Here is a 27,012-nt window from a genome sequence, read left to right as displayed (position 1 = left end):
TTTAGTAGCCTATAAAATGTTCTGTAGATATAATGTTTCTCAAACAAATCTGTTTTTAAAAATGTAAACAAATGTCTTTTAATTTTTTTAAATTATTTTTTCTAGAATTACATTTTTGGGACTATGTCTTTTGTCTTTTGGATTATGGCCCAAGCCCAAGCAAGAGAATGCTTCAAATCTTTCTATCACCTAATCTTGGAAGCCAAAAACAACCACTTTTGTCATGATACCAGCAACTCACCTACGTGAATGGGCAAATCTTTGCGTTTTTTTTATTCTAGCTGCAACCTTCTTCCAGGGACCATATCTGAATTTTTAGACTCTGGCCGTGCACAGGATGATAAGTGCCCACAGGTGAATGAAGGCTGTAGATTCTCAATGTCAATTCATTATTCCTTCTAGGCTTTCATCTCTTGCCTGTTTTGATTCCAGTCCACTTCTACAGTGTGTCTGTGTTTCCCAAGCACCTTCAGCTAGAGGGAGATGTCACTCTGCCCTTTGTAAGCTTTTTATCTAGCTCTTTAGGGAAAACTGTAATGAATTTGAGTTATGTTCAATGTCCACTTTTGTCACTCAGTACTAGGCAACTGCTAAAAGCATTTGGATTTTTTTTTCCCTAAGGAGCAAGTTTCTGGCTATACCAAACCCAGGTCGTTAGCCAGAACTGGCAAATATCTCCAGAGAGGAGAGTCAAAAATAGTACACTAGATAAGTTACTTGTGTTATATAGTCTTACAATGAAATACTATACAGCAGTAAGAATGATAGAATCATTACTTCTAGCAACAACATGGATGAAGCTTACAACGTCAAGTGAAAAAACCCAGACACAAAATATTCATCTTCTATGATTCCATTTATATGCCTTTTGAAATCAGACATGGTTAATTTATTGTCTAGAAATCAGGACAGTGATTACTTTGGAAGGGTGAGTAGTGACTGGTACAGGAAGGAGGGAGCTTTCAGAGTCCTAATAGTGTTCTATTTCTTGATCTAGCATGCCAGTTACATAAACTTGTTCAATTTTTAAAAATTCATTGATTTGGACACTTAAGAATTTTATACATTTCTGTATACATTTATACTTAAACAATTTTACATTAAAAAACCTAAAATGTAAGAATTATTTTTCATTATTGGTGTTTCTGTTTACATTTAAATATCTCAAATAATATCATAGTAGTATGTAACACGCTAAGTCACGGGGAAGTTTAATATACAACTGAAAACCACTACGATTTCTAGAAATACCAGGGCTCATCTCAGTGTAACTGTGAGCATTTCAGCCGGTTCTGTGCCTTCCTCTTCGAGGTATCTTTCCTCTCGTGTTGGAACTGTGTTCCAGTTCATAGAGGTCAAAGTCATCACTGATCTCTTCACGGACCTCACAAAAACAGCATCTTCTGGGTCATTGAACACAGTTCTGCAAAAAAAAGCAATTATGTCAGAAAAAAAGCAATCAAAAATGAAAATTTGACCAAAATCAAATTTTTATTCAAATGCATTAATGCCACGTTTTTCTGTGTTATTTGTGTTATTAGTTGTGTACCACTAACAAATAATTTGCAGGCTCCACTGACAAATGACTTTCAGGCTAAGTGACACTATTTATATTGTATATATTGTTTACTTTATAAATGAAGTATCTGAACATATTTGGGGATCAATTAGTACAGTTAAGGTCTCACATACTCATACAGTCATGTTTTAAAACCATGTTAAATGAGATGATTAAAATATTTATAGATATATGCACATTATTATCTTAAGTTCACTGTATTCCTAAGTTTTTTCTACATTATGCCATATTTTATAAATGTATGTGGAGATAATTTTCCATACTGTATCCAAAAAAAAAAAAACATCTTAAGTGAAAAAATAAAAAGGAATGATGACTCTAAATTCATCAGTATTCATGAATTTGAAAAGTCTTCTATGGACTTTTAGTGAGGTGCTTGCTTTTGGAAATGTAAATTCTAGTGAATATAAAATATAAGTCTACATGATAACTGCTATGACCGAACATATTTAGAGAATAGCTAAACAAGGAATGTACAGCCCCACTTTCAGAATAGCTAATAGTTAAGGTTTAGTTTTTATTATTTTATTTTTTGAAACAGTCTCACTCTGTCACCCAGGCTGGAGTGCAGTGGCGTGATCTAGGCTCACTGCAACTTCTGCCTCCTGGGTTCAAGCGATTCTCCTGCCTCAGTCTCCCGTAGCTGGGATTATAGGCGCCCGTCACCACGCCCGGCCAATATTTTGTATTTTTAGTAGAGGCAGGTTTTCACCATGTTGGCCAGGCTGGTCTCGAACTCCTGAACTGAGGTGATCTGCCCATCTCATCCTCCCAAAGTGCACAGATTACAGGCATGAGCCACTGCACCTGGCCGAGGTTTGTTTTTCTAAGCATCAAATTATCTTTTTACTTATTTGCGATTTTGATAGTAATATTAAAAGCCCAAGTATGTCAGATATGAATACAGAGCTTGAACTCATTCATCACAGAAAGACCTACCAATTTTTCTCATCTATTGAAGAGTGAGTCATTTTTTAACTCATTAAAATCTATTTTAGGAAATGGAGATGATTTAAAGGGACAACACAATTATGAAATAATCTGATAATAAATGTATAGATAAAATTACTTACTTGTCTACATTATTTGCAAATCCAAAATCTAAAAAAAATACATTTTAAAGTTAGTATTTTAAAATATTTATCCAGCATTTGAAAACAACGGAACGATGCTATAAAGGAAAAGTATAAAACAGGGCTTTCTGTTTTCAAGTTATCCTTTACACAAATAGTTCAATCTGTCAAAAATCCCTTTTTATCTAACTCCAAAGCAAAACTTTCTCTTAGATATACTGGGTTTTGCCTTAGGTTTTGAGGCAATTTTTTTAGTACAATATAAATTTCAAAACCCTGAGAATGGAAAGCTTAGTCAATTTATAATGTACCAATGGAATCTAAGTGGAAATTTTTGTATTTAATATACTGAGGCTGATATAAGATACTGAAACCTATCCCTTTTCTTCTGAAAGGCACATGCGTCTATAAATGGACTAACAGTCCAAATGAGGAGAAATAGTTAGGAACATTTCAACTATTTGGATTCTTGGCATTAACTGTAAAGAAACAGAATAAACAAATACTAGATCACAAGAATCTAGATCTTCCTAGCTTTGAAGCTCCAAGACTAGTCCTCAAAACCTGGATTTCTTATGGTGTCTTCCAGAGATGGTCACTGCTTTGTTGATTTCCCTCCAGAAAGCCTAGTGCCCGTCCAGAGATGGATTTTACCAGCACCTGTTGTGCCAGTAAAGCCCACAGTATCAGCTCTTGCCACTCCACAAGCAGCAGCGACCACACAGCCTCTCTGCCTTAGAATTCATAGCATTGTTCTCTTCATAAGTGGCTGACAAAAGTCTCTTGTGCATTTTGGATCATCCTAGGCTATCTTTTCCTACATTTTCCTCCCAGCTTTATTGAGGTATAATTGACAAATAAAAACTGCATATATTTAAGGTGTACAACTTGATGTTTTAATATACGTATTCATTGTGAATAATCAACACAATCTAAATAACATATTCATCAGCCAGACCTCTGCCATTTTTTGTGTGTATTGGTGAGAACACTTAAGATCTACCCTCTTAGTAAATTTCAAGTATACAATACAGCTAACTATCATCACATTACCTAAGATCTTCAGAATTTATTCATTTGTGTAATATAATTTAAACTTTGTACATTTTAAATAACATCTCCCCATCTCCCCTTCCCCACAGCGCCTGGCAACCACCATTTTACTCTCTGCTTCTATGAGTTTGACTATTATAATTCCATATATAAGTGAGATCATGCAGTATTTGTTCTGTGTCTGTCTTATTTCATTTGGTATAATGCTCTCCAGTGTCATCCATATTGTCAAAAAATGACAGGACTCCCCTGTTCTCTTCTACATTTTTAATTACAAAAAGCACATACTTTACTTATAATGAGTATAAACAATAAAGAAAATAGTGAGCAAAAAGGGAAATTTCCCTTTAACCTTTCCGCTTCCTCTTACTACTATTAAGTATCACTATTAAAAATTTTGTGTGTATGTTTCCAGCCTGTATGTCACATATGTACTCACATGTCTACATGTACATATACATAGAGATTTGTTTGTTGACAAAATTCCAGTTTTGTTATTACTCATAGTATACTGCTTTTCCAATGAGTATGGTTTTTGTTTTTTGTTTTCGTTTGAGACGGAGTCTCTCTCTGTTGCCCAGACTGGAGTGCAGTGGCACGATCTCGGCTCACTGCAACCTCTGCCTCACTGCAACCTCTGCCTCCTGGGTTCAAGTGATTCTCCTGCCTCAGCCTCCTGAGTAGCTGGGATTACAGGCGCCTACTACCACGCCCGGCTAATTTTTGTATTTTTAAGAGAGACGGGGTTTCACCATGTTGGCCAGGCTGGTCTCAAACTTCAGGTGATCTGCCCGCCTTGTCAAGGTGTTTTTAATACCCCCAAATATATTATGGATTGATTCTATAATGGAATAGTTTGTATTATACAAATGTGCCATAGTCTATTTAACATTCTCCTATGAATGACCATTTAAATTGTTTCTACTACTTTTGCTATTATAAAAAATATTGCAACATGCAGACTTATACCCATATATTTTTTCTTTGTCCATATGTGCAAGCACTTCTGTAAGGGAGAGATCAAATTTAGTTGCTGTGTCAAATGGTTTGCACATTTTGTATGTTGGTGGATACTGCCATATGGTCATCCAAGAGAGTTGAACGAGTTTACATTCCCATCAATAACATGAATTGTGCTCTTTCTCCCTCATCTTTAACAACCCTTTAAAACTTCTGCCTACTTGTTGGATGAAAGTAGTATCTCATTGTTTTGATTTCCACTTATTTGATCATTAGTGAAGGTGATCATTATTTACATTTCTTTCTTTGTACATATGTCTTGTCCATGTCATTTATTTTGTTTTCTACTGGGATTTTTAAATTGACTTGGAGATGTCCTTTAGAAATTATGGGTGTTAACTTTTGCCTATTATATATGTTATAAAGACTTCCTCCAATCTTGCATTTTAATTTTCTTCCTATATGATGCTTTTTATTTTTAATTATTGTGGATACATGCTAGTTGTACATATTTATGGGATACATATAATTGTTTTTCATTTTTATGTAGTTAAATCTGTCAACATTTCTCTTTGATGGCCTCTGAGTTTTGTGTGAGGTTTTGATTGGCCTTCACTTTGGGATTATGAAAGTATTTTCTTCCAGTACTTTTTTATTTCCTTTACATTTAGATATTCAATCCCTCTGGAATCTATTTTTGTATATGGTGTCTCCCTTAGAAAGTAGTTCTAGTTTATCTCTTTGGCCCAGGGCTACTTTCTGGCACAATTCTAGAGGGGGCCTCAGTAAATGTTTGCTGTGCTAAGAGTGTCCATTGAAGTTATGCAACATGGAAGCTCTGTTGACTGCTGATTTTTGCTTTCACAAATTTTTCTGAGTCTACACAGCTCCCTCAATTGCTCAGCCCTATGCCAAACAATCTCTAGATCTCACATTGACCTCTAATACCTACCTGAACCTTCATGCATAGGTAGGGGTTGGCATTTACTCTTCTGGGTGTGCCTGGTATGTCATAGCTACCCAAAGTCAGAAACGTCTTCAAGACTTGATTTCCTGAGCCATTGATCTCCCAGCTCATAACTTTGAATTATCTGTTTTCTCTGGATTCTGTCCTGCCTTGTCTGTACTGATGCACTTTTTGGTGAATTGCTGTTTGTTAAATAGTCTGCCTGGTCTTCCTTTTTGGACTTACCCTTCCCTTTTCCTGAGTAGTACATGCCTCAGCTGCCAGGCCCAGGCTCTGTGACACTATACCCCAGCTTGGGCTCAGCACCTGGAGCTCTGTCTTCAGCAAACATGGTGGAAATCTGGCAGCCTCACTTTTGGACCACTAATGGACATTTTGAAAGCTTGTTGGTGTTTTATTTTAAATTCCCCTTAATGTCTTTCCACATCTAGATATATTGGTGAAAAATCTGCAAATGAGTTTCCTTAATGCCAGGTAGAAGCCCAAAGTGTTTTGGTTCTGAGAATACCGGCTATCTTGCAATAAAACCCAGAGACAGTAATGAAAATTTGTACAACCCTTTTAACCATACTTATTTGATAAGGACTGATAGATGGGATTTGAAGAAAACTTAAAATTGATCTTGCTTCTCAAGATATTAGAAATATAATTGGTTTCTTTCTCAACTTTAGATTAAGGATAATAAAATCAAAATGTGGCTTTATGATTGCTTCATAAACATTTTTAAGTGTAATTTCTTTTCAATAAAATAATTCATATTTCTCTTAGAATTACTCTAATAAGTTTTTAGAAAGTCACAATAAGGTAAGATTTATAACAAAACAAATATAGAAGCTACAAAATGATATGATAAATTTTAAAAATTTACATAGTGTGTTTTACTATAAATGTTTGCTTAATTAAGGTATGCTAAAATAAGCCATACTCTGGGCTAAAAATACTTTTTAGTTGTTATGATATAGTGACCTTTTGCAGAAAATGAGTAGATTTATAATAATTGTCCTGTCAATTATTAGAGGCTTTAGTCAACATATCTGTTAATTAAGAAGAAAAAGTTTCAAATGCAATAAAATACTCTCCTTATCTTTTCTGCTCCTGATTTTGTTTTTGGAGGTTCAATATGAAAAGAAGCCAAGAGAATTTAAAAAACGATTCTAGTTCTTTCAGCAGTCTGGTTAAACAAAAGAAATGTAGAGCCCTAAAGGTGGCGATCACACCGATAATAATTATAGCACTGAAAAATAGATTGTGGGGGCTGACCTTGCATTGTTTGTTATTGTGTGCATTAACTGTTTTTAAGAGGGGAGATTTTCTATCTAAAGACTACTTTCCTTCCACAGCATGGTCTACTCCGATAACAGACATCAGTCAAATACATGTAAGATTTAGATTGGTTCAATCTGGATGGACAAGACAACTCAAAGCAGGGTGAGTGCTGCTATTCCAGGTCAGAAGGTAGAGTTAAACATTTTCCGACTGGCAATTGGTTGAAAGAGTTATTATCAATAGAAATGAATGGGTTACGAAAAGGGGTTGTGAAGACCAAGGCTTTAACATCCAGATGAAGCTTCCAGGTAGCAGGCTTCGGAGAGAATAGACTGTACATATTTCTCTTTTTTTCCTTCCTTCCTTCCTTCCTTCCTTCCTTCCTTCCTTCCTTCCTTCCTTCCTTCCTTCCTTCCTTCCTTCCTTCCTCCCTCCCTCCCTCCCTCCCTCCCTCCTTTTCTTTCTTTTTCTGAGACAGAGTCTTGCTCTGCCACCCAGGCTAAAGTGCAGTGATGCAATCTTAGCTCACTGCAACCTCCAACTCCCAGGTCCAAGCGATTCTCCTGCTTCAGCCTTCCAAGTAGCTGGGATTACAGGAGCCTGCCACCATGTCTGGCTAAGTTTGTATTTTTAGTAGAGATGGGGTTTAACCATGTTGGCCAGGTTGGTCTCAAACTCCTGACCTCAAATAATCCACTTGCCTCAGCCTCCCAAAGTACTGGGATTACAAGTGTGAGCCACCATGCCTGGTGAGTTAGACAACTGTAAATATATACACACATTTTAGTATACTTTCAGTTTTGGGAAACATGTGCAGAACATGCAGGTTTGTTACATAGGTATACATGTGCCATGGTGGTTTGCTACACCCATCAACCTGTCCGTTAAATTAGGTATTTCTCCTAATGCTATCCCTCCCCTGGACCCCCAGCCCCCAGCAGGCCCCAGTGTGTGATGTTCCTCTCCCTGTGTCCATGTGTTCTCATTGTTCAACTCCCACTTATGAGTGAGAACATGCGGTGTTTGGTTTTCTGTTCTTTGGTTAGTTTGCTCAGAATGATGGTTTCCAGCTTCATCCATGTCCCTGCAAAGGATATGAACTCATCCCTTTTTATGGCTGCATAGTATTCCATGGTGTATATGTGCCACATTTTCTTTATCCAGTTTATCATTGATGGGTATTTGGGTTGGTTCCAAGTCTCTGCTATTGTAAATAGTGCTGCAATAAATATACGTGTGCAGGTGTCTTTATAGTAGCATGATTTAATCCTTTGGGTATATACCCAGTAATGGGATTGCTGGGTCAAATGGTATTTCTGGTTCTAGATCCTTGAGGAATGCCACATTGTCTTCCACAATGGTTGAACTAATTTACACTCCCACCAACAGTGTAAAAGCGTTCCTATTTCTCCACATCCTCTCCAGTATCTGTTGTTTCCTGACTTTTTAATGATCTACATTCTAACTGGCGTGAGATGGTATCTTATTATGGTTTTGATTTAAAAACTTCTGATCACTGTTTTCTGACTTCCACGATTGTAGCTGGGGAGTTTGTGGTGAATCTCTATGTTATTCTTTTGTAGGTCATCTGGGTTTTCTCTCCAACTGCTTTAAGATGGTTTTGCCCTTGGTGAAGACTTTTGTTGTTGTTGTTGTTGTTGTTGTTATGTGTCTTTTTTGTGTTTGGATTCATTTTGTCTGGTGCATCTATGAATTCTTTGCTAATTCTGGTAATTGTCTGGGCGGTCTAAGAATTTATTTAACAGTTTGGGAAATTTTCCAGCCATTATCACTTTAAACATTACCTTCTGCTAATTTCTATCTATAATTTGTTTTTCAGGAACTATTACTAAGCTTATATTGGACCTTCTCTTTCTAATGTCTCTCCTTTTCTCAATATCTAATTCATATCTTCTATCGCTTTCTTTCTCCATGTAGCATTCTGGGTAATTTCTTCCAAACTATTTTTCAATTCAATTTCCCCTTTATTTCTAAATACTTGATTTGGTTTTTTAAAACATGCATGTTGTCTCATTGGCAAAGTGTCATAAAGACAAGGATTTTACCTTTGCACCTTTTCTCATCCACCCTCTCTTCCTTCCTGGAATGGAGATGTAAGGCTTGGTGGTATACCAACCACCTTGTAATCATAAAGCACACTAAGAGTAGCAGAACAAAAGACAGATATATCCTCAAACACTGATGACATCATAGAACTTTAACCCTAGATACTGTACTTTTGTATTCTTTGCTGTCTGAAAAAACTAAACCCCTATTTTTTTCCATTTCTGTTACAAATATGAAATTAAATTCCTACTAAGGAAACATCCTGAAAATATTCAAGTTATACTTGCATATAATGACCCTGTGAATATAATCAAAATATTACCAGTGCTTATTTCTGGATGGCAGAATTGCAGATGATCTTTATTTCTTCTTCGTATTTTTTCTATATTATCAAAAATTATATAGCCTTAATTGGTAAAATCATCCATGTCAGTGGTAATAAAAATAACGATAGCTCATTTATTGAGCCCTTTATACTGTGTTAGATACTGGGATAGAGGCTTCAATGTATTATCTCATTATTATCACAGCACCCCATTTGATTTCACATGCATGAATGAGGATGAAAATTGCATACCTACTTTAACTGGACTAAAAGTATTATAAAGTTAGCAAATATATTAGAAATTATTCCATTATTTAGATACTTAAGTTTATTGTAAATTGTAGTTGCTATTATTACAATCAAATTACCCAAAAGTTTGAGAAGTTTTAATTTCATTAATTTTTTTTTTTTTTTGCAAAATACCTGAAGGTACTCTCTGGGCTGGTTTTTGCTTAAATGGTGATTTAGGACCCCAGGAAGCATCTACTTTTCCTCTGAATGCTATTGATTGAATGATATGAGCCTTTTTATGGTTAAAAATTGTAATCATTGATCTTCTTTCTTTTTCTGTAACTTCTGATAAATGCAAAAAGTAATGTTATTGCATAGCATTATAAATAGGCAGAGTGATTCAAAATAGAACTGAATACTTTCAAGAATGTATTTATCTAAACTATGCTATATGTGAACATCCTGTCAAAATTGTTTTGTAAAGGAGCTATCACAGTTATTTCCATAATCTTACAAGCACTCAATATACACCCCACATATCACAAGACAGAGCTTAATCCTTCAGTCTAATGCATCCCGAACACCCTTTAACACATCACCAAGGATGATTAAAATTTTAGCATGAAACATCCTTTCATTTCCTCAAGGCTATTAGAAAGGAGAGGTATAACCGTAAGTTTCTGATGTATCCTATAGAAAGTGGTTACTCAGTAATAAATTATTAAGAATGTTCAAACCTGTAGAGACAGAAAGGTAAGTAGATAGATAATATAGCATTTGGAAGCAAAATAGGCCTCAAAAAATGTTAAGCGTAATATGCTGAGGTTGATTGTGTGTGTGTGCATGTGGCATATAGAAATCTGACATGCTATCTTGAAGGTGCATTCATAAAGAAGTCATCATTCATTGTATGTTTCAATATATACATATTTACAGAATTTTAAAAAGCATGACTTTTAGAACTTAAATAGGCCTTATGAGATTTATTCCAATTCCCTCACTTTTGAGATAAGAAACTAAGGTGCCGGGAGGTAAACAATTTGGCATCCAACATGTTAATGTCAAAACCAGAACCAGAAGGACCACTTTCCTCATGCTCAGTTAGAGGGCCTTTCTAATCAAGTAGTAAAGAGACGTGAATTTCTAAATCAGGGCACATTTTAGAGAGCAAATCTTTCAAAAATAAGTAATTGAAAAACTTTCATTTACAAAGACAATTATTCAAAGGGATATTTTTTACAAAAACGTATTTTCAAAGGTAGTCTTCATTTATAACCACTGAGCTATAAGACTACTTCTCAAATATTTCTTTGCAAGAAGGAAGGGTCCTTACGATTTCGGTCAAGCAGCTCCACTCCTGGAAGGTGGTAGATGATATATAAACGATACAGGTTATATTGGCACAAAGGATTTTGGTATAGACCTGCAAATGAAGAATCCAAAACAAAATGTCAGATTTCAAAATCCGTTTCACGTCTCACTTATAAAATACGAAAAATTAAGAGATTCTATAAAACATAAGAACTTATAGAGCTCTTCTTCATATCCAGCAATAGACCCATGAAACCTTTACTTAGAGCAGCAGTTAATTTTTCTATCTGTTCAATTCATTCATTCAACAAATATTAACCAAGTGCTTACTATCTACTAGGAACTGTGCTAAGGGCTATGATCATATCATTGACCCAAATCTGCCACAAATGAAGGAAATTTTTAACATGTCCATAAATAAATTAGTAAATGAAGAACTAGATATCAGCTCTATTGGAGTTTTGAGGTTACTTTTTATTAAAATATCACTTGGTAGTCTTCTTTTGGTCTCCAAGTTCACAAGGGTGCATGCGTGAAGATAGGCAGAGACACAACATCCTGCTCTAATAGAATTTATTTCCTCCACACCATTGCTCATAGTTCAGAATGTGTCGATAGTAGTTTCAGATCTCAGCAGGACCAAAGCTGAGCAGATGTGTATCTTGCATTTTGTCTGTCTCTGGCCAGGCACGTGCATTTCTGAGATCCTGGTGTGCAGGTGCTAGGATGTGCGATAAACCGCACTTCCTAATGGAGTGGTTGGAAGAATGAGGCACGTGGATGCAGAAGCAGCCCTGGCACTTCTCACATCATATCCCTTGGGAATCAGCACATAGGTGTTCTTAAACATCTTCAACTAGAAGTTGTGAGGGCTTTATTTTTTTAAAAATGATATTTTCCCTATTCATCCTAGATGATAATAAACTTTTTTTTTTCAGCACAATGTGAAATAAAACTTTAAAGATTTTCAGTTGGGCATTTTTTTTTTTTTGACAGAGTCTTGCTCTTGTTGCCAGGCTGGAGTGCAATGGCATGATCTTGGCTCACTGCAACCTCTGCCTCCCGAGTTCAAGCGATTCTCCTGCCTCAGCCTCCTGAGTAGCTGGTATTACAGGCACCTGCCACCACACCTAGCTAATTTTTGTATTTTTAGTAGAGACGGGGTTTTTCCATGTTGGCAAGGCTGGTCTCAAACTCCTGACCTCGTGATCCGCCTGCCTTGGCCTCCCAAAATGCTGGGAATACAGGCATGAGCCACCGTGCCTGGCTGGGCATCTTTAGTTATTCGGATTCTGCCTACCTACGTGCAATTTCTAGGAAATACTTCTGAAAATACAACTAATGAGGAGAACCACTAGATGGCAGTAAGAGAAAGAGCTCCAGCTACTGCACAACTGCTTCACTCAAAATGAAGCTCACTTAATGTACATGTGAAATTTAAGAATACTGTTGTAGACTATTCATAAATACAAAGAGGTTTGATAAAGGCCTGAAAATAGGAAGCATTAGAACCTCTGAAAAAAACTGATTAATATTTATAAAGAGCAGTTTGTAACATAAAGAAGATTGGGGTGGGTGTATGCTTAAAAGATAACAAACTAGATAAAAACTTTAAAAAGGTCAATCATCTGGAAGTTTTCTCTGTAGTAATAAAACATTCTGATATTTGTTGTATAAACACAACTTTTTCTGGCTAATAAAAGCATTATATATAGCTATTCCCTGTGGAAAACACGAGCTTTAGAGGGACATAAAGCAGGCAATGGAAGACACCTGGTGCATAATAAACAAAAGTTACAGGAATGAGGAAAGGCATACAGGAAAATGTAGAGCCAGGAGCCACAGATAAATTTAAAAGAAAGGAAATACGTATGTAATGGAGAAAATGAGAAGACAAAACAATTTTTTTTTCAAGATTTCTTAAGTGACAGAAAATGATCTGAATTTTATTCTTAAAAGAGAAGCATTTTAAAGTGGTAACAAATAATTATAACTGAAGGACAGGGAATAGAACAGATGTATATTAAACCACTAATAAGGACAGATTTTAAAAGAGCCATCGGGATCATGAATTGTAGTTCGAGCCAGAGAAAGTAAAGAAAAGGACCCTCTTCAAGGATATAAAAGCAAAGCATAATTGTTTTTCATGAGAACTCAGAAGGAAGAAAAAGTCACAGACGCTTTAGCACAGAAGTCTGCTTTGTGGTTACTGTCTTGGGGAATCACATCTGACACCTCATAACCCTGTTACACATTATAGCATCTGGAAGTAGAGTCTGCCTTTACATATGACGTTAATGGAAAATGTACCAACATCTTTCAATGACGTTTTCTCTAGGTGCACCCTTCGTCTTCTCTTTTCCCTCTGAGGACATTACTATCCATTTCATTTCATTTCTTGGCTTTTTCTGCTAAGCCTTGGTTAAGTAACTTCTATGTGGAAATTCAAAAACTAGCTTCAGCTAAATAAAACACAAAACTTGGATTTACTACTGTTACATTACTTATTAACAACATATTGATACTAAAAACTCTATGGACTTGTGGTTGACCATTCATCTCATCATAAAGTCAAAACTGAATGACACAAAATCAGAAATCTGAACTGTTAGCCCAGCCTCTGCTTAAATTAACTTAAAAAAAATTGAATTAAATAAAAGGCATTTCATCATTATTATTCACTGTTTCCTAGCTCTTAAATTTTAGAAGGAAGCAATCTTATTTGTAACTCTCTTTTTTCCTTCTATACTATGAAACATTTAACATTTTGGATTTATGAGTTTTGGATTGATGCTACTAAAATCAACATAAATTAAATGTCTAAGATGTGAAATCGGTTTCCTGTGTCTGAATGTTCTGAAAGCCTTCTATGATGTACAGGCACATTCTTTTAGAAACTATGAAGAGAAATTGCTACACTTTCACTTTCAATAGGTTAATACTATTTAATCCACCTTCCCTCTAGGCTACTTACAGTGTACACCTCAGTGGCGCCAGCACTGTCTTGCTTATCTTAATTTGGGATTCTGAGTCTAAGCAATTTACATTTACCCAATGATATATCAAAATGTCTCTACTACCTTACCACACAAGCTTGACTTACATGAGTCACGTGTATGAAGCCACTTATTATCAAGACAGAAGGCGAAAAAAAGATATCTAAATAATTGGCTCCAGTTAGTTTTTTGTAAACTTTTAAAGCAGTATTTAAAATCGTTATTTAAATGAACCCCAATGTTTTTAAGGCTGCCTTCGAAGAAAGTTGATGTAATTAATAAGAGACCAACATCCCAATTTTAATATATGAGAAAAAGAAAATGACATGGAGAAGTTAAAAGCCTATTATAGAGAGCAGCCTGTGGAAGGAAGTTCAGCTGTCAATAATCAGATACCAGGATTGTGAGGCTCTGGGTCAAGCTTACTTAGTAAGGTCAGCATCTCCATTGTTAATCATCATCTTGTTTTAACTAAAAATCTGGTGGCCACCACACACCATGTGCTAATATGGAAATCACCCCTGATTGTAAAAGGCAAACTAGGATAAAGCAGAGGATCGAGAGAGGAGGGATCAGAACATTATCTTTTTCAGGACAAACAGTGAAAAGCACTCTTGGTTCTTTTTCTTTGCTGAATCGTTTTGTCTTTTGGGAGGGGTGGTCCCACCTGGAAGGGTATTATAGGAAAAGAGGCTCAAAGGAAGGGACCCTGGAGATCCTAGTCCCACCCCATCTCCCAGCATCCCTCTGCACCGCTGTCTTTTTGCAATCGGCAGTGGATTGGGGCCACTGCTAAAGACAAAGGCAGACAATGTTTAAAAGCAATACCTGTGGAAACATGGAGACCCTCTCTCGAAAGGAGGAGCTCCCTGTTCCCAATGCTGATTCCTGGAAGCTCCAGTAGGAAGCAGGTCTTAACAATTATGGCATGCAGGAGTCTTAAACATAACTTTCCAACAGTGGAGCTTAATAAAACAGAAAATTAGAAAGAAATGAGAAAACTGAAGGTTTAGAACAGGAGACTGGCTTAAGCATTTTGATGCTGTGGCTTTTGGTGGTGGTGGTTTTTTTCCCCTCAGTACTGGAAAGGAGGCAGGAGTTAATGAAAGCCATCAGCCACAAAGTGGGTCTTTGACACATGTGGATTCTGATTTAGAAAGAATTTGGAGGAGGGAAGGGAAAGGAAGAGGAAAACTGAGTTGGAAAGAGAGGGTGTGGAAAGGTAGACTGCCTGGAGAGAAGAGGTGGAGTCCCCTGACTCTGCCCGGAAGACAGGAATTCCAGTTCCCAGGACCTCACACTCTGCAGCTGGTTTAGGCCTCCCTGAAGCTCTCAGCCATGCGTCTCCTAGGCAATCCTTGGCAATTCTCCTCATAAATGCCAATGGAAAGTGCAATGCTGAGAATGGATTAGTGTTTTGCCCTTCAGGCTGTTTTCTCACCCTCTGAAGAACTTGTCATTTAAGTGAAATAATAACAACACTTTATAATTGCACATGGATTTACAACTTAAAAAGACAAAAATGACCACATTTGAAAACACATAGATTTCTCATTTTAGTTAATGAGCTAAAGCTAATCTGTGATTGCAAATGAGGCTCATAGAAACTTAATCTGAAGACATGACTGCACAAATAACATTAGTTATCTAATAAATACAATCTATTTTCCATGCAACATCTTTAACCAAAATGGGACATGAGTTCAAAATGTGAATTTTTAGAAAACGCTTTTTGTTTTTTGTAATTGGACATAACATTTTCTCCATTTCAAACAAATGATCCCACAACAAGATTCTCAACTGGAAAATTACAGTTACATAACTTGAATTGCATCACTATGATTTTAAATAGTGGTCGTAAACTATTGTGACTGGTAATGATATGGACATTATACTACCAGACTGGTATTTAAAAACTAGAAAACTCCCACCGCTTATGCCTGTCACAATTCTATGCTCACGTACACCCTTGACAAGTAGGGTATGGGCTAGATTTCAGGATCTATTTGGTCCTGGGCTGGGCACCTTTGTTCAAGGCATAACCTTGTTTATTACTATGGACATAACTCTGTTTATTACTATGGGAGTAAGCTTGTTTACTACTCTCCAAATGTTGTTTTGTAACAAGTTTCCTCAAATTATAGAGTTTTTAAAGTAGCAAATCATTTTGCATCAAACCCCTTCAACTCTAAGATATATTTAGTCTGAGTGTTACAAATTTGTAAGCCCTATATAGGTATAGACTGGGTCTTTCTTGTTCAAATTTGAGTCCTATTATCTAGAATAGTATCATGTAGTGAATGTGTGATAAACATTTATTAAATGAATGAATGAATACATTATAAATATTTATTGAATGAATGAATAAATAAATAAATGATAAGTAAAACAAGGCATGAATTTGTGTTTCAACATTCCTTAAGAGTTTGGTTAAATCTGTGAGCTTTGCATTTCCGTGATTAAAGGGAATAATTCTAGTTACATCATAGGGTGCTGTAAAGATTTAAATGAGACTATAATAAAACATTTTTTTCAACAAGAAAGACATTCAAACATGTTACTGTATGATTATTATTTAAAATAGCAGTTGTTTTCTTGAGTCTATTAGCAGAATTTCGAGACTGGATACAACTTATTTCGTTATCTGATTTACATAATCCACAATAAAACAATTTTTTTCTTATTTTAGAATTTCAATTTTTTTTGTTGCTTCAAAATAACATTAATGGTGAGAAATGTTTTCTTAAAAAGTGTTTACAGAGTTATCCTAATGTTTAAAGCAACCCTGAGAAGTAGCTGTCAGCCCATTTTATAGAAAAACAAAGGTAAGTGTCCTAGGTCTAGCATAACTAGTCTTTTAATTATAGCAGCATTTTTTCAGCAGATACGGGCCAGGTAACTCAAATATGCAGGACAATTCTTTCACAGAAGATCCAAAAGCTGTAAAAAACCTCCTGACAGCAGGCAGCCTTCTCATGTCTCCAAAATAAGCATAAAATTGCCATGAACTTGGTGTAATTTTGTGATTTTAATACTTGGGTTTAAATAATCTAACTGTAACAAATGAATCATTTTCTCTCAGTATAGTACATATAACTGACAACACTGAAAACATATGGAAACTTTAGTAACTCTCTCTACATTGATCTGATTATCTGATTAGAACCTTCACCATCAATACTAGTTTACAACTATTCAAAATACTGTCTCAGGCAATTCTGAGAAATGAATAGAAAAGGAATTTAAAAATATATCTGTTGCATTACATTATTATAAAGAGGTCTCTAAACTCTAAAGTCTGAAAACCTCCTCTTTGATCTGCAGGTCTTTTATCTTAATACACCCAGAATCCTTTATCTTGTATTGTGGTTGTATACATGTTTATCTACCCTTCAAGACCATAAGCTTATTGAGAGTAGGAGTGGTGTATTATTTATTTTTTTGACTCATCTCACACTTCTTTTCAATAGGTTAGTTCCTTGCTGGGTGTGATTCAATATATATGAATAAAGTTTGCTGGTTATCCAGTTGAAAGTTTAAAAAGCCTTCTGTTGTTTTTTTTTTTTTTTTTTTTGTATCAGCTTTATTAATATACTTCATGTACCACACTATTCACCAGTTTAAACATATGATTCATGTGTTTGTGGTATATTCACAAAGTTATGCAACTGATCACCACAGTCAATTTTAGTACATTTTATCACCCCAAAAATAACCCCACACCCTTTACTCTCTGGCTGTCACAACCCCCAATTCCTTGGCCGTTGGCAATGCTCATCTATTTAAAAACAGTTACCTCTCAGTGTTGCTGTCCTATAGATGTGCCTACTTGGACGCTTATATAAATGGAATCATATAATGTGTGTTAAAACTTACTTTTGAGATAAAACCCAAAATAAATTTAAACATGTAAATCCTTTTGCTACTTTTGTCATTTTCATTAGACATGTGATAGATAGCATTTCACACACAAAAATTTTTCTGTTGTTTTTTCGAAAGCATGTCTTAAAAGACAATAAGATCCAGTCTTATTTTCAGGAATATCTAATTTTTTTTTTTTTTTTTTTTTTTTTTGAGACAGGGTCTTTCTCTGTTGCCCAGGCTAGAGTCCAGTGGTGCAATCTTGGCTCACTGCAACCTCTACCTCCCAGGTTCAAGCTGTCCTCCCGCCTCAGCCTCTTGAGTAGCTGGGGTTACAGGCATGTGCCACCGCACCTGGCTAATTTCGTATTTTTGGTAGAGGCAGGGTTTCACCATGTTGCTCAGGCTGGTGTGGAACTTCTGGGCTCAAGTGATCCGCCCGCCTCAGCCTGCCGAAGCACTGAGATTACAGGCGTGAGTCACAGTGCCTGGCCTAAATATCTTAATTATAAACATTGCTCCTCTAATTTTAAACTTGATAAATGTAAAAATGTCTTATGTTAATACTATTTTAATTTATGGCCATATAAAATTGCAAATTGTTACTTAGGATCTTCAGATTTAGCATTCCCTGTAATTCCTTCACTGTTGCATCAATATTGGTTAACTCATTGTGGTGTAGCAGGAGTATATTCAATGAAGGCAAACAATGCAGGCCTAAAAAAAAAAAAAAAAAAGAATATTTTTACAAGATTTTAAACATTTTTTTCAATTTTTTTATTGCAAATAAAACTAAACATTTTTAATGCTAATTAACATGCTAACTAAAAAGGAAAACATATGATAGCTGGATAAAGAAGGAATAACTATTAATAATATATTATAAATTATTATTAAGAATACAATAAGATATAATTCATACAATTAATTGTGATGTGGGAATACAGAGTAAATTTCTTTCCACTGTTATTGTTTTACTTTTTTTTTTGAGATGGAGTTTCACTCTTATTGCCCAGGCTGGAGAGAAATGGCACAATCTCAGGTCACTGCAACCTCTGCCTCCTGGGTTCAAGGGATTCTCCTGCCTCAACCTCCCAAGTAGCTGAGATTACAGGTGTCCACCACCACACCCAGCTCATTTTTGTATTTTTAGTAGAGACGGGGTTTCACCATGTTGGCCAGGCTGGTCTCAAACTCCTGACCTCAGGTTATCCACCCGCGTAGGCCTCCCGGAGTGCTGGGATTACAGGCATGAGCCCCCGTGACCAGATTGTCTTACTTTTTAAAATGTAGCAATGATTTTGTTTGTTTGATTGATTTTGGAGGGCTTAGTTTCTTTCTTCTTTTTGTTTGGTTTTGGTTTTGGATTTTTTTTTTTTTGCTTGTCAATGTTACTTAGATTTATAATGCTAGTCAAGGGAAAAATTACTCATCTCCTCCAAATTGCATAGCTAAGTATTTTCTGTACATAACTGGAAACCAAATATTCATATTATTTTCATAGATTCTAAATTGTTTATTTTCCTACATTTTTAACATAAATGAAAGTGGGATGTGTCTTTTGATAGCCATGTCATAGCTTCATTGGCAAGATGTTCTTTCTTAGTGGTGTATGAAATCATGATGGGCCTTAAAATGTATGACATTTTTATTCTATGATATATGATATTAAAGAAAAGTGTTTTGTACTGTACCTCTGTATTTCATGATCATGGTATGCCACGTGCTTTTACGAATGGCTTGAAATTATCAGTTTTGAGAGTGTTTTGCATATAAAATTAACTCAGAGTGAAAGCAGGAATTTGGCTGGTAGAACATACTGCCAATAAAATTTCTTAAGACTATTAAGTTTTTGTATTTATCAATGCTCCCAACTATTGTTAAAATTTGCTTCCACATGTCTAGTTTATGTCTAAAATACTTGTTAAAAATTATTTTAAATTTTGAATAAGACACATGGCAATACTAAATTAGAAAAGTAATCTAATAGCACATTTCTTAATATAAAATGTACATTAAAACATTTAAAAATAGATTCCTTAATATATTTTCAACAGAAGTGTTAAAACAGATTTTTGCATGTCATTAGCAATTACCATAGTTGAAAGTACTTAATTGAAAATCTATTAAATCAACAGAAAATTTAAGACATACCTTCTATCTCAAATATTGCATTATTGTTTAGATACAGTTCTGTCAGACAATAGTTTCTAGTTAGAAATGTTATTCCATGGAGCTAAAAATGAGAGTTAGAGAACAATATACTTTTTATAATAACTGCATATATAACATAAATATAGATAACATGATATACAAAAATAATATATTTAATTGTAATAAGATAATAAAAGTTTGACTTTTGCTATTATTATTTGTGACCTTTTGGTCTGGCTGTAAGTTACATTTGGATTGTCTTTGAGGAGAATGTGATAAAAAGAATATTTTTAGCTAACTTAAACCTCTCTTACCACATCTTAGCCAAACTCGCTTGCCTGGCTTTCAAAACCTCTGCAACCTGGCCTAGCTCTTTTGCGCTAACAATATTTCTTCTACTTCTGCTCCGTATAGTCTCATTGGATCCGACATCACATATCCGCCACCTAATATTATCATGTGCCAAGGGCTCTCTCCTTATGCTGAGGCCATTTCTGCATCTGTAGGAGTCATGATTTCCCTTTGTCTGTATGTCTTTCCTTCTTGGTACACTTGAAATTATTTTTAAGGATTAGCCCTAGGCCAGCAAGGCATACTAAACCGTGCGTGAGTGGACGGCCGCAGTAAGTTTTCACTTGCAGAAATCAGTTGAAACCAAGGTTTGACCTCCTTGTACCTTACTGCTGTCTTTGTGCCCTATTTTGACCCACTTTATTTTCTCTAAACTTCTACTTGCTTCAGCACTTCGAGTCAGATTTCCTGAGTGATGGTCTAATCCTGGACTCTTTCTTTACGGCCTTGTCTACAACCATCTCCTCTTCTCTGGTTCTCTGCCCCTCTAGTAAACAGATCTCAGTTTAGCTATGGGTTCTGCAATCTGAATACACGCAGGAGGCAGCTCTGCCAGATCAGGCCCAGAACTAACAGCTCAACCAGCCACCATCTGTAATTAGAGGGCAAGGCACAGTACAATCCTGTTCATCATTCAGAGTTCATCCTTTTTCACAAAGCCTTTCCTGACAACTCCTGTGCTCACGAACCTCCATTTTCTTGACCGTCCCAAATGCTTATTTTGACTTGTACAGTTAATCACTTGAACGCTAGAGTTTTGTGCGTTCCTCAAGGAAAGGAACCTCAGCACCTTATCCTTTCTACCTCCCTAGTCTCCTAACAATATACTGAAGAAGTCACATTTTACTTTTAAGGTTAGAATCAAAATTTTCATATGAATGGAAATAGTAAAAAGTACTCTCTCAAAATTCCTCAAATGAACCATTAGGTACTGTATACATAATACGGGGTATTCAATGCTAAACTGTATGTCAGAAATCATTCTGGTACCCCGTAAGGAGAACTGCTATTTTTTTTTTAAAATATTGACTCCATAACATCCATCAAATTTAAAAGACGTACTTGCATTGTGAAGATGAGACATGGTAGAGCCATAGAAGAGGAGCAGTTATGTTCTAAGAACTGCAGGTAAGTTAAATGTAAGAATGATAACTTTACCATTTAACACAGGATCTAGCAGGGAAAAGATCCTCGTGAAAGAGTTATTGATCAATTATTTAGTACTTTATGTATACAAAAATATATGTTCCTGATGGTAAATTTTTTCTTGTATGTTTTCTAAAGCTTATCATAGGAAATATTTAATATTTTTATTTTTTTTTTTTTTTTTTTTTTTTTTTTTTGAGACGGAGTCTCACTCTGTCACCCAGGCTGGAGTGCAGTGGCACAATCTCAGCTCACTGCAAGCTCCGTCTCCTAGGATCTAGGTTCAAGTGATTCTCCTACCTCAGCCTCCCAAGTAGCTGGGACTACAGGCACATGCCGCCACACCTGGCTAATATTTTATTTTTAGTAGAGATGGCGTTTCACTATGTTGGCCAGGCTGGTCTTGAACTCCTGACCTCAGCTGATCCACCCACCTTGGCCTTCCAAAGTGCTGGGATTACAAGCATGAGCCACCACGTCCGTCCAGGAACTATTATTATTAGTTAAATAAAAATATTTTGTTCATTGATGAACAGATTCAGAAAAAGGATCCCAACCCATCTGACTTAGTTAGGATTTATTGGACTTTTTTTTTTTTTTTTTTGAGACGGAGTTTCGCTCTGTCCCCCAGGCTGGAGTGCAGTGACCGGATCTCAGCTCACTGCAAGCTCCACCCCCCGGGTCTACGCCATTCTCCTGCCTCAGCCTCCCGAGTAGCTGGGACTACAGGCGCCCGCCACCTCGCCCAGCTAGTTTTTTTGTATTTTTTAGTAGAAACGGGGTTTCACCGCGTTAGGCAGGATGGCCTCGATCTCCTGACCTCGCGATCTGCCCGTCTCGGCCTCCCAAAGTGCGGGATTACAGGCTTGAGCCACCACACCCGGCCTATTGGACGTTTTATTCATGCCTCTCTCAAATCTCAGAAAAGCCTTTTTAGATTTGTATTTAAGGTTTGAAAACTAACTTCTTTGAGGAATTTTCTTTACTTTGTTTTTATATTGGCAACATTCACAAATTACGAAGCTATAAAAGGGATTTCATGTGCTGTTCATCTGATTGTTCGCAGACTCATCTCCACCAAATTATGCCAGCACTCCTTCTGGAGGACCACTAGTAATTTCACCAAAGGTTTTGTTATGTCATGAGAGAAGCCGTGTTTCCCCAGGGTAGGAGAAACCGTTCAAAGCCAGAAGGTGAGTGTCCCTGTTGGCTCCTTATTGCTTTCTAACTTTTCCCACTGGCCTCCTGGCAGCAATTCGCTGCGTTCTGTTCTTCCTCTCACTACTCCCTGCTTTAATAGTAGCCACACTTGACATCAATGTAGGAAAAGAACGCCAGCAGAAATCATGACTTTTTCCTCTCTCTTCTTCCAGTTACCTGCCAACCACACATTAATAGAACATTACTAATTAGCTGAGACTTTAATTTCTCTTGCATTGCTCATTAACACAGGAAGAACACTCATAAACCCCACAGTTTGACCTTGGTTATAGAATCATAGTTTTCCCACGAGCATTAACATCCTTGGACCATGATTATTGGGATTATAGGAGTGCGTTGTTTGTGAAGGTGAGGGGGAGTGAAGGGAGATAGAGTGGAGTCAAAGCCAAATCATGAGGACCTTGGGGAGCTATTAAAAGATCTTGTTTAGAAGAATGTTATTGCCCAATTAGATTTTAGAAAGAAAATGGCCGATTTACAGGAGATAGCAAGTACAATGGCAGGAGATGAATAAGGAGGGCGTTTCCCTAATTCAGAAAATTTGTAGTGGCCCAAATGGAGTAATGGTGGCGAGAGAAGAAAGAAATGGAGGAAATTGAGGGAGTATTTCAAGGTAGAATTCAATATACATTGCAAGATAGCAAGTTGTTAAGGTCAGGAACATTATAAGACAGGCTATTGTCCTGATACTCAGTTATTATTAAAATAAAATGTTATTTATTTATTTATTCATTTATTTTGAGATGGAGTCTCACTCTGTCACCCAGGCTGGAGTGCAATGGTGCAATCTTTACTTACTGCAACCTCCACCTCCCGGGTTCAAGCGATTCTCCGGCCTCAGCCTCCCGAGTAGCTGGGATTACAGGCGTGCGCCACCGCACCCTGCTACTTTTTTATTTTTAGTAGAGATGGGGGTTTCCCCATGTTGACCAGGTTGGTCTCGAACTCCTGACCTCAGATAATCTGCCTGCTTAGGCCTGCTGAAATGCTGGGATTACAGGTGTGAGCCACCGCTCCTGGCCATAACATGTTATTATTATTATCCGTTTAGAGAAATCTGTATTACTGATTCTCAGGATTGCTGTAGGATTTATATTTAGTGTGGCATTTCACAAATCATATGTCTTAGCTTAGGCTTGGAGCATAGCAAGTGCCCAATAGATGACTATTATTTAACCATTAGTATTAATTTTATAGAACTGGGAGCTTTTATATTTAATGTAAAATACATACAGTTAATCACTAGGGTACTACTAGGCACAAATGTATACCACCATGAATTTAAAATTAAGAAAGAATTCAGGGTTTCTTAATCTCTACAGCAATCACATATATTGGACCAGATAATTCTTCGTTGGAGTTGATGGGAAAGGTGCTGCCCTGAGGTTGTACATTAGCATCCCTGGCTTTTTACTCAGTAGATGCTAGTAGCAGACACATCCCAGTCAGAAATGTCTCTAGACATTGTGAAATGTCCCCTGGGAGGCAAAAACACCCCCAGTTGACAACTGCTGATTTAGATGCAAGAGAAGAAAATATATGTATTAAGTGCTTATTATGAGCTGGGCATTAAGCTAGATGTTTTCACAGACATTATACAATATAATCCTAACAAAAGCCCAATGTTATTTATTTGACCCCCATATCCCCAGTTTACCTAGGAGAAAACCAAGGCTCAGAGAAGTTAAACAACTTTCTCAAGGTCCGGAGATCATAAGTAGTAGCAGAGTGAACATTCAAACCCAAGTCTATCTGACTCCCAAACCAAACATTGGCATGTATTACATCATAACGGAGTTCTTTAATTTGGGGAGACTTCTATCTAAACCATCCAGAAGTTACTAATTTGAAAATATGTTGAAGTGTATAAGTTTATTAGATTGAGCACTGGAAAATATTCGATGCATCAATTTATTCCTAGTATTTCAACAATAATCCCAAAAGGTGTCTAAAATGCATCCAAACATTTTGACCAGAAATGGAAAGAAGAAATGTAATAATCTCTGAAAACTTTCAAATTGTAAAAATAAACAGAATGTTGCCTTACTAATCTTTACTACAAACTCATGAGGAAGGAGTATATTATTATCTTATTTTAAGATGATGAAACTGAGGCCCAGAAAGGTTAAGTAATTTACCCAAGATTATACAGCTAGTACATGGTGGAACTGGGTAGGCTTTAACCCAGGCTCCACAGTCCCTGCTGGAAACCACTGCACCTTACTAATGTTCAGGACGGGAAGTTGAACTGTCCAGCTCAGCTCATTCTCAGACTTGGTTTGAGCCTTGGCCTGCCTTGTTCTACCCACCTGATCTAACTTGACCTCTCAAGTTTTCTGGGTTCTTCTCAACAGTTGCTCTAACAGGGCTGCCATCTCTTAAGCTAGTTTTGAGTTCCAGGCACTGTCCTGTCTTTTCCCCACCTCTTATGTGGTGTTCTTACGTTTTTTATAGGACTTTTCAGCAGAACCTAGATAGATGTATATGGTCACCAATCAATCCAAACTAAAAAGAAGATCCAACCCCGGCACTAAGCAACATCATGCATAAGTAACTGCACTTGTTCTTGGCTTCTTCCACTCTTTTTTTCAGCATTCCTTTTTCTCCTCCTGGCATCTTCTTAACCCTGACCATCCCAATGTCCTCTTTTTCTGCACACTTCCTTTCTTTTCACATGCTCTGGAGTCCCATTTCTGCGTGTTCCAGAGGTAAACTATTATATTCTCCCCACAGATTAATACATTAGCCATCTCAGGGTATTTCTTTTAAATTAGAAGATTATAATCAATGATGCTCTAATTGTTGACTTTAACATCCTTGAATACGTATGTGCGATCTGAGAAAACTTTTGAATGTTCCTCAAATTATGCTTCATAACAACTCATTATTATTAGCTTATGAATCAGTTTTGGGGACTGAGTTGTAAAAACAGGTTTTCTCCTCTGCTCTCACACACAACACAGAAGACTTTTTTGACCAAATGTGTGGGGCTTTACCCCCACATACCATGCCATGCAAGCAACTAATTATGCAGCAGACGCCAAGTGTGTGTCCTCCAGTTGAATTTCTGCACCATCTACCTGGAGATCGCATCAGATCTTACAGGTTCAGAGCTCAATCCCGCAAGACTGCCCCCCTCCACCCCACTTCTGATGCCAATTGCAAGCCCCAGGTTGTTTTACCTGTGCTTCTGACCAACTGGCTGTAAATTGGGGTCCCCATTACCCCCTCCCTGGACTTGAAATTTGCTAGAGTGGCTCACAGACCTCAGTGAAACACTTTCATTTACTTTTTTTTTTTTTTTTTTAAATAAAAGATATTACAAAGGATACAGATGAAGAGCTACATAGGGCAAGGTATGGGGAAAGGGATGCAGAGCTTCCATGCCCTCCCCAGGGGTACTACCCTCCAGCACCTTCCATGTGTTCAGCTATCCGGAAACTCTCTGAACCCAGTCTTTTAGGATTTGTATGAAAGCTTTGTTACATAGGCATAATTGATTAAATCATTGGCCATTGGTGATCAGTTTAACCTTCAGGCTCTCTCCCCTCCTGGAAGTAGGGCTCCTGGGGAGCAGAAGTCCCAACCTTCTAATTTTGCCTTAGTGTTTTCGATGACCAGCCCCCATCCTGAAGCTGCCTGGGAGCTGCCAACCATCAGTCACACGAAAAGATGCTTATCACTCTGAAGATTCCAAGGATTTGGGGAGTTGTATGCCAGGAAATCAGGACTGGGACTAAATATATATTTCATAACATCACAGAGACGTCCATTAAACCCAAATAGTGTCATCAATATAAAGAATGGTGTCAAAAAGTGTATTATTATTGGCTTGTAGGTGGCCATTTGGTTCTGGTGTCTTCATGTGATCTCTGTCTATGTGCATATGTCTAGTCTCTGGCTTTCTTTGTCCTAGTCTCCTTTTGTTATAAAGATTTTAGTCATATTGGATTAGGTCCCACCCTAATGACCCATTTTAGCTTAATCACCTCTTTAAATGCCCTGTTCCCACATACAGCCACATTCTGAGGGACTGGGAATTAGGGCTTGAACATATGAATTTGAGGGAGACACAATTCAGTTCATAACAAAAAGCTAACAAAAAAGTCAAACAAATATAAACTCCAGGGAATTGAAGGAAGTATAATCAAGGAAAACATAAAGCTGAATACATGGCTTAGCTCTGAATAGCATATTTTGTCATAACAATATACCAGTGAATATTGATTTAACCAAAATTACAATACAACCACATCAGGAGAATGGGGAATGGAAAGTATGCATGTGTGTGGTAGAAGTGAGGGCAGGAAAGAGAAAGAATTAAATGCTCATTTCCTTAGTGAAAATTCAATAGCTATTTTCTAGAAAAGAAAAATCAAGAAGTAGCAGCAATACCAGCAAGTGACTTAGAGAAAAGCTGATAAGTAACAAAAGATCACTTAAAAGAATTG

At 36.7% G+C, this 27,012-nt stretch overlaps 1 protein-coding gene across 2 annotated transcripts in view; it reads right to left on the bottom strand.

Annotated features, from left to right (window-relative positions):
• Positions 1-1,147: 1,147 nt before the first annotated feature.
• Positions 1,148-27,012, bottom strand: part of LRRC72 (leucine rich repeat containing 72) — a 51,646-nt gene continuing 25,781 nt past the window's right edge. The window contains exons 4-9 of one of the 2 annotated variants that reach the window (XM_050785387.1): positions 19,844-19,925; positions 18,296-18,406; positions 10,855-10,944; positions 9,714-9,866; positions 2,653-2,680; positions 1,148-1,423 (exon numbers count right to left, since the gene is read on the bottom strand). In XM_050785387.1, the coding sequence (XP_050641344.1) occupies positions 1,258-1,423; positions 2,653-2,680; positions 9,714-9,866; positions 10,855-10,944; positions 18,296-18,406; positions 19,844-19,925 (630 nt within the window). In that variant the 3' untranslated portion in view covers positions 1,148-1,257. The remainder of the gene's footprint in view (positions 1,424-2,652; positions 2,681-9,713; positions 9,867-10,854; positions 10,945-18,295; positions 18,407-19,843; positions 19,926-27,012) is intronic. The other variant, XM_050785388.1, reaches the window with a different exon arrangement.

The sequence above is a fragment of the Macaca thibetana genome, chromosome 3 (genome assembly GCF_024542745.1).
Source record: "Macaca thibetana thibetana isolate TM-01 chromosome 3, ASM2454274v1, whole genome shotgun sequence".
NCBI lineage: Eukaryota > Metazoa > Chordata > Mammalia > Primates > Cercopithecidae > Macaca > Macaca thibetana.
Note: the sequence above shows the minus strand (reverse complement) of the source record. Positions and strands in the feature narration are given on the sequence as shown.